Genomic DNA, 20,239 nt, shown 5'->3' with positions numbered 1-20,239 from the left:
CTAGTAATTCAGAGCCTTAAGTTCATAATTTTTCTTTCTCCAAGTTTTCTAGCACACTTATAAGTCAGCAACGAACCCTATTCTACTTATTTTCACTAAAATGTTCTATGGCAGCCTCACTCAATGTCTTGCCTTCTATAGGAACTTGATTATAAATTATTTTGTAAGTGATCATCTATGGACAATAATTTAAATAACTGTTGTGTCACCGCATGCCAGGGATTGCCAGTGTCTCCTTTACCGTTGGAAACAGGGTCATGAATACCCTTAAATCTAATTATATGAGACAACTAATACCAGACAACTCCTACCTAGACTTGGAATTTGATTCTGTCATGATCCACAGTCTCATTCTGAGTCTCAGGCAGAAGGGGCAGTTGTACTTGAAGTGTAGCTGTGGCTATTCTCATGGTGATCATCAAAATACAAGAAGGCCCAGACAAACTGATAATGCATTTTTAAGATCTCTGCTCATATACATTCTGCTAATATTCTAAAGCAATTCACAGACAAGTACAACATTAATGGGCATGGAAATTATACTTTGCCCACAGTGGGAGAGCACAGCAAAGTTACATGCAAAGGCTGTGAGTAATACTATTAAAGGGAATAAATAATTGGGGCTAAAAATCCAATCTACTATCATCTCCCAAGCTGAACTTTCTTAACCATAGATGTCAATAAACATAAAAGTGGAGAATAGTTAAAACTAAAATATAGTACAGATAAGTGATAAAACAAAAATAAATTGATCGTGAGAGAAGAGAAATTTTCTTCTATAAAAAGAAATATTAAAACAGTTTTGTGATAAAAATAAAAAATTCTAATAAAATGTGCAATTTTCTAAAAAGTATAGATTATCAAAATTTTCTTGTGAAGAAATACTCTTGCATATGTCAAAAATAATGAAAGAAATTTGCTTGTATTATTATACTATCTCACAAATTATCTTTTCCAAAAGAGTTGTAGTTTATATTTAAAATTTTATTTATAATAAACATCACACACCGGGGCCTGTTGTGGGGTGGGGGGAGGGGGGAGGGATAGCATTAGGAGATATACCTAATGCTAAATGACGAGTTACTGGGTGCAGCACACCAACATGGCACATGTATACATATGTAACAAACCTGTACGTTGTGCACATGTACCCTAAAACTTAAAGTATAATAATAATTAAAAAAAAGAAGAAAGAAAATGGAAAAAGAAAAGAAAAATAAAGAAAAACATTAAGTTATTTAAAAATCTAAACACCCGTCTGTAAAAATAATACCTATGTATTATTGCTATATTATAAAATTTTAGATCTGGCTACCATCATGAAAAAAAAAATATGACATACCAAAGAAATGCTGATTCCAGAAATGTGAAGATGGTTTAACACATGGTAATATATTATGATAATCAACTCACTAATAGATTTAAGAGGGAAATAATATGTTTATAAAATAGTTGTGGACACACTCTTTAAATAAATTTAGTACCCAATTATAATAGAAAATTTAACCAACTAAAGAAAGACTTTCTTTCCCTAATATAATTTGTCCCTTAAACAACTACAGGCAATCTTGTAAAAAACGCTTATCATATTATGAGTTCCACAGAAAAGAGGCTTGAAGTAATCTTGTATCCTAGTAATTTATTTGAGCCTGCATTACCATGGAAGCAGGAATGGAAATAAAGGATGAGTTAGGCAAAAAAAGGAAGAGAGCAAATACAAGACATATTTAGCTGGCTGTCACTTCATAATCACAGTTGATTTCTTCGTATGTGTTTAAAAGGAGTCTGTGAAATTTCTATCTCTATCCAAGGGAAGAAATAAAAAGAATGTATATATTGGCTCTCATCTTTCATTGGTCAAAGTTTTCAGGGTGTCCCCTCTGTGCATTTCTCAACTATATTTTCTAGCCTCTCTAACCAGCCCCTGGTGTAGCAAGATCCCGAGAGAGCAGCAACAGCACTTATGGCATAAGCAGGGCACATTGTAAAAAAAAAAAGCAAGGATGGCCAGCAGTCTGTTTTTGGCCAGCAGCCTGCAACTTCATGTGCATTTGTGTGGATGTTGACAGACTCTTGCAGGTTCTCACACTTCAGCTGCTGCAGGTAAATCCCAAGACAGGAAAAGAGAGGTGGGTAGTATCAGGCTTAATGACCGAGGGGAAATGCAGTCAGGCTGCACTCATCTCCTTGGAGCAGCTTCAAGCAGGGTCCAACCAGCTCAGCAAGAGGCAGAGTATCAGAGTGATATGACTCCAGTTTCAAAGGCCTGTCACATCTCAGTGAGACTCCTCAAAAGAGAAACCACCTCTCTGACATCTTTAAGAACGCAGTTGGCAAAAAACAAAACAAACCAATGAAACCTATAGAAAGTGTTTCTGGGCAATATATAATGGAGTCTGGTATAGAGGATCAATACAAAAATATTTTCACTGTTATCTTTTTTTATTATTATTATACTTTAAGTTTTAGGGTACATGTGCACAATGTGCAGGTTAGTTACATATGTATACATGAGCCATGTTGGTGTGCTGCACCCATTAACTCGTCATTTAGCATTAGGTATATCTCCAAATGCTATCCCTTCCCCTTCCCCCCACCCCACAACAGTCCCCAGAATGTGATGTTCCCCTTCCTGTGTCCATGTGTTCTCATTGTTCAGTTCCCACCTATGAGTGAGAACATGTGTTGTTTGTTTTTTTGTCCTTGCGATAGTTTACTGAGAATGATGATTTCCTATTTCATCCATGTCCCTACAAAGGACAGGAACTCATCATTTTTTATGGCTGCTTAGTATTCCATGGTGTATATGTGCCACATTTTCTTAATCCAGTCTATAATTGTTGGACATTTGGATTGGTTCCAAGTCTTTGCTATTGTGAATAGTGCCGCAATAAACATACATGTGCATGTGTCTTTATAGCAGCATGATTTATAGTCCTTTGAGTTTATACCCAGTAATGTGATGACTGGGTCAAATGGTATCTCTAGTTGTAGATCCCTGAGGAATCGCCACACTGACTTCCACAATGGTTGAACTACTTTACAGTCCCACCAACAGTGTAAAAGTGTTCCTATTTCTCCACATCCTCTCCAGCACCTGTTGTTTCCTGACTTTTTAGTGATTGCCATTCTAACTGGTGTGAGATGATATCTCACTGTGGTTTTGATTTGCATTTCTCTGATGGCCAGTGATGATGAGCATTTTTTCATGTGTTTTTTGGCTGCATAAATGTCTTCTTTTGAGAAGTGTCTGTTCATGTCCTTTGCCCAATTTTTGATGGGGTTGTTTGTTTTTTTCTTGTAAATTTGTTTGAGTTCATTGTAGATTCTGGATATTAGCCCTTTGTCAGATGAGTAGGTTGTGAAAATTTTCTCCCATTTTGTAGTTTGCCTGTTCACTCTGATGGTAGTTTCTTTTGCTGTGCAGAAGCTCTTGAGTTTAATGAGATCCCATCTGTCAATTTTGTCTTCTGTTGCCATTGCTTTTGGTGTTTTAGACATGAAGTCCTTGCCCATGCCTATGTCCTGAATGGTAATGCCTAGGTTTTCTTCCAGGGTTTTTATGGTTTTAGGTCTAATGTTTAAGTCTTTAATCCATCTTGAATTAATTTTTGTATAAGGTGTAAAGAAGGGATCCAGTTTCAGCTTTCTACATATGGCTAGCCGGTTTTCCCAGCACCATTTATTAAATAGGGAATCCTTTCCCCATTGCTTGTTTTTGTCAGGTTTGTCAAAGATCAGATAGTTGTAGATATGCAGCGTTATTTCTGAGGGCTCTGTTCTGTTCCATTGATCTGTATCTCTGTTTTGGTACCAGTACCATGCTGTTTTGGTTACTGTAGGCTTGTAGTATAGCTTGAAGTCAGGTAGCGTGATGCCTCCAGCTTTGTTCTTTTGGCTTAGGATTGACTTGGCGAAAGCAAGAGCAAACACGTTGAAAAGCTAGCAGAAGGCAAGAAATAACTAAAATCAGAGCAGAACTGAAGGAAATAGAGACACAAAGAACTTTTCAAAAAATTAATGAATCCAGGAGCTGGTTTTTTGAAAGGATCAACAAAATTGGTAGACTGCTATCAAGACTAATAAAGAAAAAAAGAGAGAAGAATCAAATAGACGCAATAAAAAATGATAAAGGGGATATCACCACCGATCCCACAGAAATACAAACTACCATCAGAGAATACTACAAACACCTCTACGCAAATAAACTAGAAAATCTAGAAGAAATGGATAAATTCCTCGACACATACACTCTCCCAAGACTAAACCAGGAAGAAGTTGAGTCTCTGAATAGACCAATAACAGGATATGAAATTGTGGCAATAATCAATAGCTTACCAACCAAAAAGAGTCCAGGACCAGATGGATTCACAGCCGAATTCTACCAGAGGTACAAGGAAGAACTGGTACCATTCCTTCTGGAACTATTCCAATCAATAGAAAAAGAGGGAATCCTCCCTAACTCATTTTATGAGGCCAGCATCATCCTGATACCAAAGCTGGGCAGAGACACAACCAAAAAAGAGAATTTTAGACCAATATCCTTGATGAACATTGATGCAAAAATCCATAATAAAATACTGGCAAACCAAATCCAGCAGCACATCAAAAAGCTTATCCACCATGATCTAGTGGGCTTCATCCCTGGGATGCAAGGCTGGTTCAATATATGCAAATCAATAAATGTAATCCAGCATATAAACAGAACCAAAGACAAAAACCACATGATTATCTCAATAGATGCAGAAAAGGCCTTTGACAAAATTCAACAACCTTCATGCTAAAAACTCTCAATAAATTAGGTATTGATGGGACGTATCTCAAAATAATAAGAGCTATCTATGACAGACCCACAGCGAATATCATACTGAATGGGCAAAAACTGGAAGCATTCCCTTTGAAAACTGGCACAAGACAGGGATGCCCTCTCTCACCACTCCTATTGAACATAGTGTTGGAAGTTCTGGCCAGGGCAATGAGGCAGGAGAAGGAAATAAACGGTATTCAATTAGGAAAAGAGGAAGTCAAATTGTCCCTGTTTGCAGATGACATGATTGTATATCTAGAAAAGCCCATTGTCTCAGCCAAAAATCTCCTTAAGCTGATAAGCAACTTCAGCAAAGTCTCAGGATACAAAATTAATGTACAAAAATCACAAGCATTCTTATACACCAATAACAGACAAAGAGAGAGCCAAATCATGAGTGAACTCCCATTCACAATTGCTTCAAAGAGAATAAAATACCTAGGAATCCAACTTACAAGGGATGTGAAGGACCTCTTCAAGGAGAACTACAAACCACAGCTCAAGGAAATAAAAGAGGATACAAACAAATGGAAGAACATTCCATGCTCATGGGTAGGAAGAATCAATATCGTGAAAATGGCCATACTGCCCAAGGTAATTTATAGATTCAATGCCATCCCCATCAAGCTACCAATGACTTTCTTCACAGAATTGGAAAACTACTTTAAAGTTCACTGATATCTTAAATAAGGCAAAAATGCTCTTTAACATCTGTAGAACTCAACATTGTTCTAGCACTTTTAGCTAATGTAATAGGACAAGCAATATAAACTCATCTAGGAACTGGAATGAGATAGACAAATTTACAATATAATGATGTGATGATGTCACTGCCTAAATGAACACTCCTAAAGAATCAACAGGTACTATTAGCATAAGAAAAGATAACAAGGTTCTTCATATAACATCGATTTACCAAAAAACAGTGTATCTATTGCCAACAGTAAATTACAATATGTAAATTTAAAAAATTCTTTGGCCAGGTGTCATGGCTCATGTCTGTAATCCCAGCATGTTGGGAGGCCCAGGCAGGTGGATTCCTTGAGTCCAGGGGCTCGAGACCAGCCTGGGAAACCTGGTGAAACCCTGTCTCTACTAAAACTACAAAAATTAGTGGTGTGTGGTGGCACACACCTGTAGTCACAGCTACTCAGTAAGCTGAGGTGGGAGGATCTGATCTTGGGAGGCTGATGCTGCAGTTAGCCGAGATCGCGCCACTGCACTCCAGCCTGGGCAACTGGAGTGAGACCTTGTTTCAAAAACAAAACAAAGCAAAATAAAAATTATTTCTGTTGTAGTGAATATATGTATATAAAAATAAATATAACAAAAATGTGGAAGTTATTTATTAAAAAGTAAAAGAACATGAAAAAAACCTGTATACATGAAGAGATGTATCATGTTCATAGATAAACTGAATATTATAAAATATAATTTCTTTCTAGATTAATATAGTCAATGCAAGTTGTGGCAAAGTCTTATTAAAGTTTTGCGGAAATTGTGAAAAATGACTTGAAAAATACATATAGAAAATTAACAGTTCGGAGATAGGCAAGAAAACTTGGAAAAAGAAGAAGGTAAGTTCTTTACTGGGTATCAAGATTTATTATAGTGTAATTATGAAAATTGAAAGAATTTTGGCACAGAAGGATGCAATAGACAACAAAAGGGAATAGTAAGGCAGAATATATTTAGGTAATTTACTTTTTGTGCACATGTAATTTGTCTTATAATAAGATTATCATTAGAAATTAGTAGATAAGATGTGTTTTTTGCAGTAAATTGTTTGGATAATGGACTTTTCATAAGGAGGAAAATCAATGTGTAACTTGTATCACAAAAAATAGTCCAAAAGGACTAAGATCTAAACATTAAGAACAAAATTTAAAGCTAAGAAAAATGTAAATTATTTTATAAATTCAAGGTAGGTGAGGATTTTATCTGAAAGAGACAAAAACCACAAAACATAAAGTAAAAGTTTGATAAGTTTTAAATTCCTTGGAAAGATCTGTTAATTAATCCAGCTAAGTTAGCTGTCTGACTCTAGTCTAATTATACATCTAGGCATTTGATAATGAATACAGAAAGAGTATTAAAACTAGGAATATATGGATGAAAATAAAAATACTCATTTTACCTAATAAAAAAATCATGTTCTTAGATGACATTCTCAATGTTGTGATGACATCAATTCTTGCCAAATTCAGGTATACATGTAAGATGTTAAGGCAAATATTGCCAATTTTTTTCTCATTTAGAGTAGTTTATTATGCTAAGGGCCTGGGAAACATTTTAGATTCGGTAAAAAAAACTTACCTAGAAGAATAAAGCAGAATGAATACTAGAAAAAGACTGAAAGAAAAAAATGTGTAAAGACGCACAGAGTGAGGAACATCTGTTGGTAAAATATATTATAAAAATACTAAAAAGGTATCCAGATAATGAAAAGTTCAGAAACATGAAAAATCTCTTTCACTACTGGTAGAAGCATATAGTAGGATATAGTCAAAGCGAATTTAGCATAAAAATACATACACTTTATGTCTATGTATCTATGTACACATACTTTTTGATATGCATGTATAACTACATATTTCTGAAACATTTCTAAAAATAATCATAAAATGATTACAGATATGCAAAAACAGTTATAGAGCTATGTATAGTTTGTTAACATTAAGATAAAAGCCTTAACATTTTTTATGCTTAAAAACATTATAATGCTTCAATATAGCAGAACACACATTTGTCATTAAGAGAGATATACAGCAGCATTTCTCAGAGTTCAGCAGAATATTCATAGTTGTTACAAAAAAAAGTTCTTAATATTTAAATATTTTAGGCAATGCTGGCTTAAGCGACTTTAACCTTTTTGTTTGTTTTTAAATCATAAGCTTTTTCTATACTCTGTTAGTATGTAAAAGGAAGTGCTGTATGTGGAATTTCCCAAATTTCCTTTTCTGTGAAATCCTTTTCTGTTTTAGAAAATATCTTTTAATTCTAAGATTTTCAGGAATTTAATTTGAGAAATTCTAATATTGAGGGATTATGTATCAGTGAGGAACAATTTCATTTTTTAGAACATGTAGACTGGGTGTGGTGGCTCACACCTGTAATCCTAGCACTTTGGGAGGCCAAGGAGGATAGATTATTTGAGGTCAGGAGTTTCAGACCATCCTAGCCAACATGGTGAAATCCCATCTCTACTGAAAATACAAAAATTAGCCATGCATGGTGTTATGTATCTGTAATCCCAGATACTCAGGAGGCTGAGGCAGGGAGAATCACTTGAACCTGAGAGGCAGAGGTTGCAGTGACCCAAGATCGCGCCACTGTATTCCAACCTGGGCAATGGGGCGAGACTCCGTTTCAAAGAAAACCAAAAACAAAAAACAAAACAAAAAAAGTATAGGCACATGTGTAGGTTTGGATGGAACAATAAACACTGCAGAGATTCAGGGGATTGTGGCAGATGGATGTGAGGCAGGACTAGATTGCAGCTCTGGACAGACCAGCATGTGGATGCTTGTATTGTGAATTTTAGCTACAAATCCACTGCAAGAACAAACCAGTAATCCCAAGAGGACCCACAGATCCTCTGAAGGAAGCAGACTGCTCCTGCAGGACCCAGGAGACACCCAAATACAGTGACTTCCCCAACTGCAGGAGTAGGAAAGGGAGACCCTCCTCTTCTGAACACACACCACCACTGGAGAACTGAAGGTCTGTTTGCAGGAGAAGTTTCTGGCTTTACCTTGAGCTGAGTCAAGTTAGAGAGCTGAGTGAAATGCAGGGGTAGAGGAAGCAGGGCAGAAGGCCCTGGGAGCTCACTGGGTCCCCAAACAGCCCATTCCTGCCTGGCACCATAGTACTCCATCAGGAGGGTGGCCAGAGGAGCAGGGGGTAAAACCCCCAGGCAGAAGAAATCTCTAGCTGAACTTTATAACAATTTGAACTGGTCAAGAAGCCTCCTGGCCAGAACTCGGGGGAGGATGTGAATCGGGCATGCAGACTTCACAGGTTGGGGAAGAACTAAAGCCCTTTTCTCTCATGGCTGGGAGGCAGATAGCCTTGGGCAAGTTTTCAAGCCCATTTTGCCCTCTGCCTGGAAATAGAATCGGGGCTGTCGGCTGGGAGGGGCATGGTGGGAGTGAGACCAGCTCTTCAGTTTGCATGGGAGCTGGGTGAGACCTGTGACTGTTGGCTTTCCCCCACTTTCCTGACAACCTGCAAGACTCAGTAGAGGCAGCCATAATCCTTCTAGGTACCCAACCCCAGTGACCTGGGAATCTCATCCCCATCCCCCACAGCAGCCACAACAAGACCCACAGAAGGAGAGTCTGAGCTCAGACATGCCTAGCCCTGCCCCCACCTGATGGTCCTTCCCTATCCACCCTGGTAGTGGAAGACAAAGGGTATATAATTCTGGGAGATCTAGGGCCACACCCACTGCCAGTCCCTCACCACACTACTACAGCTGATGCTTTCTGGAAAGCACTACCTCCTGGTAGGAGGCCAACCAGCACAAAAATAGAGCATTAAACCACCAAAGCTAAGGACCCCCATGGAGTCCATTGCACCCTCCATCACCTCAACTGGAACATGCACTGGTGTCCAAGGCTGAGAGTCCCATAAATTGTTCACATCACAGGACTCTGTGCAGACAACTCCCAGTACCAGCCTGGAGCCAGTAGACTTGCTAATAAGTTGTCATCTCCATCTATTACAGTATTTGCTCTAATCATATTTGACTTATATACCTGGGAGCTCCAGTGTTGAGTGCATATATATTTACAATTGTTATATCCTTTCGATGAGTGGACCCCTTTATATGTTGACCTTCTTTGTCGCTTCACAGTTTTTGTCTTGAAATCTATTTTGTCTAATATTAGTATAGCTATTCCTCTTTTTTTGGCTTCCATTGCCATGGAATGTCTTTTTCCATCCCTTTATTTTCTATCTGTGCATGTCTGTATAGGCAAATTGTGTTTCTTATAGGCAACTGATTAGCTAGACTATGCCTTTTGATTGGAGAGTTTAGTCCATTTACATTCAATGTTATTATTGGTAGTAAGGACTTACTTCTGCCATTTTGTTATCTGTTTTCTGGTTATGTTGTGGACTGCTCTTCTTTCCTTCCTATCTTTCTTTAGTGAAGGTTATTTTCTCTGGTGATATGATATAGTTTCTTGCTTTTTATTTTTTGTGTGTATCCATTGTATTATGTTTTTTGATTTGCGATTACTATGAGGCTTGCAAATACTATCTTGTAACCCATTATTTCAAGCTGATAGCAACTTAGCACTGTTTGCATAAGCAAACAAACAAGCACAAAAACTAAACAAATGAAGACTCTACACCTTAACACCATCTTCTCAGTTTTTAACTTTTTGTGTCACTATTTATATATCATTGTGCTGTCTATATCTTCAAAGGTTGCGGGAACTATTTTTTTGTCAGTTCATGATTTAATTTTTGTACTTTAGCGAGGTTTACACACCACATTTACAGTGTTATACTAGTCTGTGTTTTTCTGTCTCCTTACTATTACCAGTGAGTTTTATAGCTTTAGGTGATTACATATTGCTCATTAATGCCCTTTTCTTTCTGATTGAAGTAATCTCTTTAACATTTCTTATAGGACAGATCTGATGTTGATGAAATCCCTCAGCTTTTGTTGGTTTGGAAAAGTCTTTCTCTTTCATTTTGAAGAATATTTTCTCCAGTAACACTATTCTGGGCTAAAAGTTTTTTCCTTCAGCACTTCTAATATGTCATGCCACTGTCTCGTGGCCTTTTTCCACTGAGAAGTCTGCTGCCAGATGTAGTGGAGCTCCATTGTACGTTATTTGTTTCTTTTCTTTTGCTGCTTTAGAATCCTTTCTTTATCCTTGACCTTAGGGAAATTGATTATTAAATTCCTTGAGGTAGTCTTCTTCAATTTTACCTGGCATTGTTTGTTGAGAAAAACGATTAATTCCTTTCGAATTGCGATAGTACCTTTTTTGGAAAGCAATTGACCATGAATGTTGGTGTTAGTTTCTGGACTCTAAGTTGTGTTTCATTGTTCTTTTTGTCTACTGTAATGTGAGTTCTATAGAATCCTGATTAGGGCAGCTTTGAAGTAAGCTTTGAAATCAGAAAGTATAATCCTCCAAATTTCTTATTTTTTAACAATTTCTTTTTGTGATCTTGTCACTTGGCATTTCCAGATATATTTTAGGAGTGGTTTTCCAATTTCTGTGAAAAAAGTCTTCTGGGATTTGGTAGGGATTGCACTGAATATATATAAGTTGACTTTTCACCTATAAAGACTCTCCTTGTGCTGAATTTCAGTTCAGCTGGTCATCGTTGCTTGTACAACTCTGTGATGAATTGAAAATATAATTTTGGCCTTTTGTTTCTTTTATCCTAGTTGTTGGAGACGGATGTCATGCCTTTCTTAACCTTGTGTGTTCTGCTCAAAAATGGAGGTTCTCAGCCAGGTGTGGTTGTTCATGCCTGTATCCAAGCACTTTGGGAGGCCAAGATGAGGGGACCACTTGAGCACATGAGTTGAAGACCAGACTGGGCAACATAGGGAGACTCTTTGTCTCTATAAAAAAATAAAAAATAAATATCTGGATGTTTTGGTGCATGCCTGTAGTCCCAGCTACTCCAGAAGGTGAGGTGGGAGGACCACTTGGGCCCAAAAGTTTGAGACTGCAGTGAGCTGTAATCAAGCCACTGCACTCCAGCCTGGGTGACAGAGCAAGACCCTGTCTCCCTCCCTCCACCCAAAACAAGGAAGTTCTCACTGGTATCTTTTATGTATCAAGTAACACATGATCATATGAAAAATTAATAATCCGTGATTCCTGCCTGTACCAGACAGGTAAAATTGAAAGCAGTTATACAAATAGTATATTAACTCCTCATAAAGACTATCCAAAGAGAATATTATTATCATCTGTATTTTACAGATGATTATACCAAGGCAGAGAGTAGTTGTAAAATGAGGTCTGTCTGGAGCATACCTATATGAAGCAGAAAATCTGGTTTCCTGTCTTGGCAGTCTGACTCCAAAATCCTCTCTTAGAAACAATTACACTGTAAAAATGAAAAATAAATAAAATCCAAGATTGGAGACTGATTTTAACATCTATTCATCTTAAACCATTAAGTAATCAAAAATAAATTAAACAGAGGAAAACGAAACCAAATATTCATATAGAAAGAAGTCTAGACTCTTCAATGGAAAATGTGTTTTTCAAGTGACCCACAATAGTTACACAATTGCTGAGCATTTTAATTAAACAATAAATATTTAAGTATTAACTAGACTCAAGAGAATAACTTAGTGAAAGGCCTAAGCATGAGTGGTAAGTTTGATAAATATTGAAAATGGGTCAAAAAGCCCAAATGGGAAAATAGGGCTATTTCCACCTGGATGATCTTCCTAAAATTAATTTTCCATTTTGGAAATTATAGGACAATAATTCCTCCTATTCATGAGGGGTGAGTATGTGTGTATGTGTGTGAGTGTGTTTGTATTAATGAGCTTGTTAACAATAAGTTATACAGAAGTATTACTTAGTAGCATCCAGGTTTTAAGGACTATTGGCCTTTTTGAGGTTCCTAAGAAAACCTTGAATGCTTTTGGTAGGAAAAGTTGGGATTCACTCTACATATTACTGGCGTTGAAAAAAAATAAATCTACTTTGGTGATGATCCTAGCTATCCTCAAGCTCCATTCACCAGGCTATACAACCAATGTGTCATATATGTATTGGGTTGTAAAATATCTCTAACAACTGAAGTTGCTGAACACAAATTATGGAGAGGTGAAACAAGCTAAAAATTGCAGAACAATTAAAAAACTCTTCCTTGGCATGCTAGTAGATGAGAATTCAGCTTTCACTTCAACATCAGTATGGAAAATTTTACCTTACAGCAAGGATGTTGTGTTTGAATAGGAGTTAATTTGAGCTGTTTTGGAAATTATCATGTTTTCCATAAAGACAGCATTGATTTCATCCATTAGCATATGGAGATGCTTTCCTGTTTGACATTGGTCACAGAATTTAAAAGGAACAAGAACATTACTGCACATTCAGGAATCAGTTACACATAGAAGTTAAGGTCAGGACCTTAAAGGGAATCTTGACCAGTCATATCAGGCCTACTTTTTAAAACATTCAGACATGATAAATTTACTACCAATCATTTTTTCAATAACAGCAGTGATATATTTATTTTTCCCGTGGACACCTACATTAAGCTTGTAGTCTATTTTTATATTTCAACATTTTTGTCTTTGAGTCCTTTTAGGAGTTGTTAAACAATCCTGAAATTTCCCTTACAGTATGCTGTTAACAATTATATTTTTTCAAAGTCCTTTGGCATCATGATTGATTAAAGGAAGTATCTCCAGTATAATTACACTTGCTTATAAGAAAAGAGTATTTGAAACTTGAAGAAAAAAAGGTTAGACAAATTTATAATGAAATACAAATAAATATGTGGTGGGGAGGGGGGAGGGGGGAGGGATAGCATTGGGAGATATACCTAATGCTAGATGACGAGTTAGTGGGTGCAGCGCACCAGCATGGCACATGTATACATATGTAACTAACCTGCACAATGTGCACATGTACCCTAAAACTTAAAGTATAATTAAAATAAAATAAAATAAAATAAATAAATATGTATAATATATAAGGCATTATTAATAAATGTATATGAAATAACTATCATAGAATGAAATTTATTGAAGTAAAAATACATTCTAAATTAGAATAGGAAAGAACTTGGAAACTATTGTTTAATAATATGTTATAAAAATACAAAACTGTAAATATTACTCTTACGTTACTTATTTTGGAAAGGATATGACACAATGGGAATTTTCATGTTCTACTCCTAGGATGATAAATCTGTACCGTCATTTTGGCTGAGTATGGCATTATCTGATTAAGATGAAGGATCACATTCTAAACCCAGTATTTACACTCTTATCTGAATACATATACATGCACATGCGTATCACTGAGTTTCAATAGCTAAAGTTGAGAAGTACTTGGAATGTCTGTCAGTCCTCCAAATGGATAAACAAATTATGGCATACTTATACAATGGAATACTATACAGTGATCAAAATTAACAAAGAAGACTGACATGTTTACAACAGGATAATACAACAAAGAAAATGAACAAATTTGAGCTACATAGATAATAATACTCACAGATGTGAAAGGAATTATCAAGATGGAAAAATACATTTAGAATAATCTTTTACATAAAGTTTGGAAAAAAAATTTTTAATACATTGTAATTTGTTACATTGGTGATAAAACTCTACAGTGAAATATATGAATGATCATCATAACAATTGGGATAATCAGGAGGGAGGAAATAAAAGGGAAATATCAACAAGAAGACATATATTGGGAGTATCTGGATTGCTGGCAAATTCTATTTTCTGACCAAGGTTTGGTAACATCAATGTTAATGTTATAATTTTTTCTTACTGTTTTTAGGTTTTGTTACTCTCTGTATGTTATATTCCCCAATAAAAAAATGTTAAAAAAGCAAAAACATAAAGTACATTTCTACGTATAAAATCAGGGTGATACAGCATATTCTCACAGATACCATTGTAATTAGAGTTTTTGCTGAATAAAGGAGAATAGAGCATTATGGTACTAAGAAATACAAGTTAAAATTTAAAACTTTTCTTTTTTTATTTTGAGACAGGGTCTTGCTCTGTTGTCCAGGCTGGAGTGCACAAGTGCAGTCGCAGCTCAATGCAACCTCTGCCACCCGGGCTGAAGTGATTCTCTCAGTTCAGCCTCCAGAGTAGCTAGGACAACAGGCGTGCACCACCACGCCCTGCTAATTTTTTCTATTTTTGGTAGAGATGGGATTTTGCCATGTTGCCCAAGCTGGTCTTGAACTCCTGTGCTCAGGCAATCCACCTGCCTCAGCCTCCTAAAATGCTGGGATTACAGTTATGAGCCACCACACCTGGCCCAAAAGTTTTCTTAAATTAATTAAAAAAGAAGATAAGCAAGAACTGTAAATCCACCTTCTTAATGCTAATATGAATTTGAAACATCAAAATTTGAATATTTATGATTGCTAGACACCTTTATTCTTATTTCCAATTTAATTATTCATAATTCACATTTCAGTGTCAGAAAGTCATGAATTTCCAATAAACTATAGTAAGATGGATATTACATATATAGACCTATTATCCCAAAATGTGTCTCTAAATGAAATATGTATATTCATATTGTTAGCATTCTAATTTCACAATACTATTCATGTGTACACCTGCATTTTGGGTTAAATATTTTGTTACTATATTTTTTTTGGTTCTGCATTAGAGAAGAAAAATCATAGGCAAATTTGTTAAGGTGTAAAACATATTTAGCATGATCTTTGAGTATGTTTGTGCATACATAATGCTACTTTGACTGCTATAGTAAGATAACAGATTTAGTCACCATAGCTAAGAATGTGAAAAAGCATTTACAAGAATTTGGCTTGCTAATGATGCTATTAAAAGATGAAATAAAATTGATATGCTGTATATTGCATAGAGTATTTGTCTATTTTCATATTGAAAACTACACAAAAAACCCCCAAATAGAATCCTAATTGTTGGAGATCACTTTTGCTATGAATTTTTAAAGTGTAATAAAATAAAAAAGCAAATAAATCATTGAAAATACATTGGTTTTACATTATTCTTGATGAAATACCACATGAGGGTATTTGCCTAGGCCTGATGCTGAGAATAATATAAGAATCATGAGGCCATGAAGAATAATAATATTGTTCTCTCATTACCTTGAAGTCTAGTACTTAAAAAACAAGACTGAAATCACATTTATCAAATAGCATTCTCCCTTTTACCTGCCATCATCATTATCATCATTATCTATATCCACATCTATCTCATTAAATGATTTATTTTTGAAATATTTAAACACATAATTTGGAAAATAAGTAATTTTAAAAAGATCATAATTATTGGAAAGTTACAGGAGTAAACAGCAAAGTTTAAGTCAAGCTCAATACACTTAGATTTAGAAATTAAGTGTAGTTTATTTTACAATACACTGCTTAAGCAAATAATTATTTATGGATGAGCTTAAACTAATCCTCTTTTCACTATGATCACTATGGAAACAATTTAGATTTTAATGGAACTAAACCTCACTAATAAGAAAGACAAAGCAAATAGCACATTTTATGAGCAAGCTTATATTTCTAAAGAGAGGGTTTTAGGACCAGATTGTCAAACAGAGGTAAGACCTCAGATCTTCTGTCACACTTGAGTGAGTGATGATGGAGTTTGAAGGTTATAGTTCTATAACCAAAACTATATTCACGGATAGGGATTAAATGGTGGAATTCCATAGAAGCATCAGATTCAGTTTTGTTTCCATGGGAATAAGTTCTTCAATGTTTGATAAACTTGTAAGTACTGTTTTACTCTTTGATCTTTTAAAGATTGTTATAAATGAAGCCTTGATTTCTGCTTATAAAAACAGTAAAATTTAAATCGTGGAATAGAATGGTGGAGCTGTGGTTGAGATACTATATTTTATTAATTGTAATGACATTTTCAGATCCAGTGCTGCTCACTGAATTTCCCTATAAGGTGAGTTTGTGGTGATGACCCAGCAACAGACAAGCTACTATCCAAAAAAAGCTACTCACATCAAATCAATTTCCGGTTTCTTCCAAGTTGCAGGAGAATGCCTAGACCATGATTTTAATCTCTTCTGTGACCTTAGTATTACAAAAAGAAGAAAATTGTGACCATTTTCATGTCAGGTATACTAAAAATTTATAAAAACTCCTTTTGAAAGAACTTGTGAGTAGCTTCACTATGCCTGGCTAACATTTTCATTTATTGTAGAGGGAGTTTCGGTGTATTGCACAGGCTGGTTCTTGAACTCCTGGGTGCTCCTGCCCCAGCCTTACAAAATGTTGGGATTATGGGTGTGAGCCACCCTGCCTGGCCAATAAAGAGACTTATTGAAAATATTAAGTTGAATATGCAAGAAGGAATACAAATTAATGAAAGTGGTAAATATGTGCATAATTGTAAATGAATGTTTACTGTATAAAATAATAATGTCTTGAGGGTGATTATATAATTGATAAGACATATGCAAATGGCAAAAGATAGACTGGAGGTAAAGGTGACAGGAGTAAATTTACTTGAAGTAGTTTTTGAACTTTTCTGTGTCTATGAGGAGATTTTGAACAATGACCCTGTAATTTTACCCAAAGGTATATATACAGAGGAATTGCATCAAATGATATATGAAAGAATTCTCTAGTAGAATTATTCATAACTTCAAAAAAGAAGCTGACCAAATGTACGTTAAGGATGGGTGAATCATTACATTAATTCCATGCAATGGAACAATATAGAGAAGTGAAAAAAAAAACACATGTACTTGCAACTATGTGACTAAATTTCAGAAACATAATGTTGAGTCCAAGACGCCACAAACAACAAGAACATGTAGGATTGCACCTACACAGAGTTCAAAGCAGGCCAGACCAAGCGATGGAGTTTAGGGTTGCATACCTAGTTGGTAAAGTATGAAGAAAATTAAGGAAATAATCAATATAAATTATGGATATTGCTTATCTCAGGAGATGTGAAGAAGGGTTTAGGGACTTGGAAAGTGGCATGGAGGTGGACCTAGGCTGTTTTCAGTGTTCCTTGTCTTGCTCCACATAATGGTTACTTGAATGTTTATGATACACTGCGGTATTTCCCATTTTTGTTTTGGTTCATTTCTAAGTGTGCATTATAATTTTAACATAAAAAGTTTTAATTAGGAGAAACGTCTCATAGAAATTATTATTACTCGTCTCATTATATACTGAGGGGAAAAATAAACTATTGGTATACATTCTTATACAACTCTAACAGAGTTGAAGTAAGAACTTTCTTATTTAGTTGCAACATGAGGAAATTTGAGATGATGTTATTTGCCACCCCAGATTTTTCCAAAGGATTTCTTCTAGCCTTAATTATCCACCTCACAGGAACAAATCTTTGCCATTCCCCATCTATTTTTTCTTTTGGCTCCTGAATTCCTGACACAACAAGGTTGTACATATTTCCCACACTCTTGGTTTAGCAGAGTTCTTTTATCAGTTAATGTTTTTCTGCAAGAGAAACCCTTCAAAACTACATTAGATATTTATATATCACATGGCTTTGGATTTTGTTTTTCTAAATGGGTTTGTTGGATGGCTCTGGTGACTTGAGATGGGCCAAATTCTGCATCTTGGAGGTCGTTAGATTTTGGCCAATTTAGTCTGGATCAGGTGGGGGGCAATCTGCCTTCATTAGTTTCTGATTCTCCTTCTGGGAACAGTTTACTAGCCAGGTCATATTCTCATAGTAAATGGAAAGAGGAAGAACACCCAGTATGGAAGCCATCTCAAATTTCTATGCAAAGTGTATTAATTTTCTGTTCATCAATGTAAGTTAAATGATTGAACTCCAAGTTCAGGGGAAAGGTAGTCAGTCTTCGTGTGATAGGAGGATACTGCAAGATTATATATCAAAGGGTCTGGTACTCAGGAATACTTATAAAATTGCTGAACATTTTAATTAAATAACAAATATTTAAATATTAGACTTGAGAGAAACTTTACCAAAGGCCTAAGAATTAGAGATATGTTTGATAAATAAACATTATTCGTGGGCTGAAAACCTTGAGTGGGAAAATAGGACTAATTTCACCTGGACAACCTCCTGGAAACTGATTTTTTATTTTGGAAATTATGAGAAAATAATTCGTTCCATTCATAAGTGGTGTGCACATGTGTGTGTTTGTGTGTGTATTTATGAGCTTGTGAATAATGAAGTTACACAAAAGTATTAGCAGCAACCAGATCTTATGGAGTATTGGCCTGCCTGTGGTTCTCAAGTAAATCTTAGATGCTTTTGATAAAAGAAGTTTGGATTCTGTGTATTTAAATCTGGCATTTAAAAAAGTCCATATTGGTGATGATCTTAGTTATGATCAAGCTCCCTTTAAGATTTTAGACATTTACTATACGATCTACATATCAGGTTATAAAACTTCCCAAGCAACTGAAGTCGCTAAAGACAAATGATGGAGAGGTTACACAAGGAAAAATTGCAAACACTGGAAGTGAACATGTCCTTGTTTGCATACTAGCAAATGAGAATTCAGGTTTCATGTCAATTTCAGTATGAATAATTCCAGCCTATAACAAGAACAGATGGTGAATGAGTCAGTTAATTTGAATTGTTTTGAAAATAAGAATGTTTTCCATAAAGAGAGCATTGAACTTATCCATTAGCATGCCATGGTGATTTCTGACATGACACTGGTCACAACAATTAAAAGTAAAAAGAATGTCACAGCACATACACAAATCAGGTGCATATACAATTTAAGGTCAGGATATTCAAGCAATCACAACCAGTGATATTACACCAGCATTTAAAAAATTTCTTTTTGTCTGTTCAAACATGATAACTTTTCTGCCCATCATTTTTTCCATTCTAATAGTGGTTATATTTGTTATTGGAAATTTTGCTAATGGCTTCATAGCATTGGTAAATTCCATTGAGTGGGTCAAGAGACAAAAGATCTCCTTTGTTGACCAAATTCTCACTGCTCTGGCGGTCTCCAGAGTTGGTTTGCTCTGGGTGTTATTACTACATTGGTATGCAACTCAGTTGAATCCAGCTTTTTATAGTGTAGAAGTAAGAATTACTGTTTATAATGTCTGGGCAGTAACCAACCATTTCAGCAGCTGGCTTGCTACTAGCCTCAGCATGTTTTATTTGCTCAAGATTGCCAATTTCTCCAACCTTATTTTTCTTCGCATAAAGAGGAGAGTTAAGAGTGTTGTTCTGGTGATACTGTTGGGGCCTTTGCTATTTTTGGTTTGTCATCTTTTTGTGATAAACATGGATGAGACTATATGGACAAAAGAATATGAAGGAAACATGACTTGGAAGATCAAATTGAGGAGTGCAATGTACCATTCAAATATGACTCTAACCATTCTAGCAAACTTTGTACCCCTCACTCTGACCCTGATATCTTTTCTGCTGTTAATCTGTTCTCTGTGTAAACATCTCAAGAAGATGCAGCTCCATGGCAAAGGATCTCAAGATCCCAGCACCAAGGTCCACATAAAAGCTTTGCAAACTGTGACCTCCTTCCTCTTGTTATGTGCCATTTACTTTCTGTCCATGATCATATCAGTTTGTAATTTAGGGAGGCTGGAAAAGCAACCTGTCTTCATGTTCTGCCAAGCTATTATATTCAGCTATCCTTCAACCCACCCATTCATCCTGATTTTGGGAAACAAGAAGCTAAAGCAGATTTTTCTTTCAGTTTTGTGGCATGTGAGGTACTGGGTGAA

General features: G+C 35.7%; 1 protein-coding gene across 1 annotated transcript in view; it reads left to right on the top strand.

Moving 5' to 3' along the window:
* Window positions 1-913: 913 nt before the first annotated feature.
* The window catches only part of LOC100609864 (taste receptor type 2 member 30-like), a 31,420-nt gene continuing 12,094 nt past the window's right edge, over window positions 914-20,239 (top strand). Inside the window, 1 exon segment of the mRNA XM_016922977.4 lies at window positions 914-20,238. Coding sequence (XP_016778466.4) covers window positions 19,335-20,238 — 904 coding nt within the window. The 5' untranslated portion in view covers window positions 914-19,334.

The sequence above is a fragment of the Pan troglodytes genome, chromosome 10 (assembly GCF_028858775.2).
Source record: "Pan troglodytes isolate AG18354 chromosome 10, NHGRI_mPanTro3-v2.0_pri, whole genome shotgun sequence".
NCBI classification, from domain to species: Eukaryota; Metazoa; Chordata; class Mammalia; order Primates; family Hominidae; genus Pan; species Pan troglodytes.
Note: the sequence above shows the minus strand (reverse complement) of the source record. Positions and strands in the feature narration are given on the sequence as shown.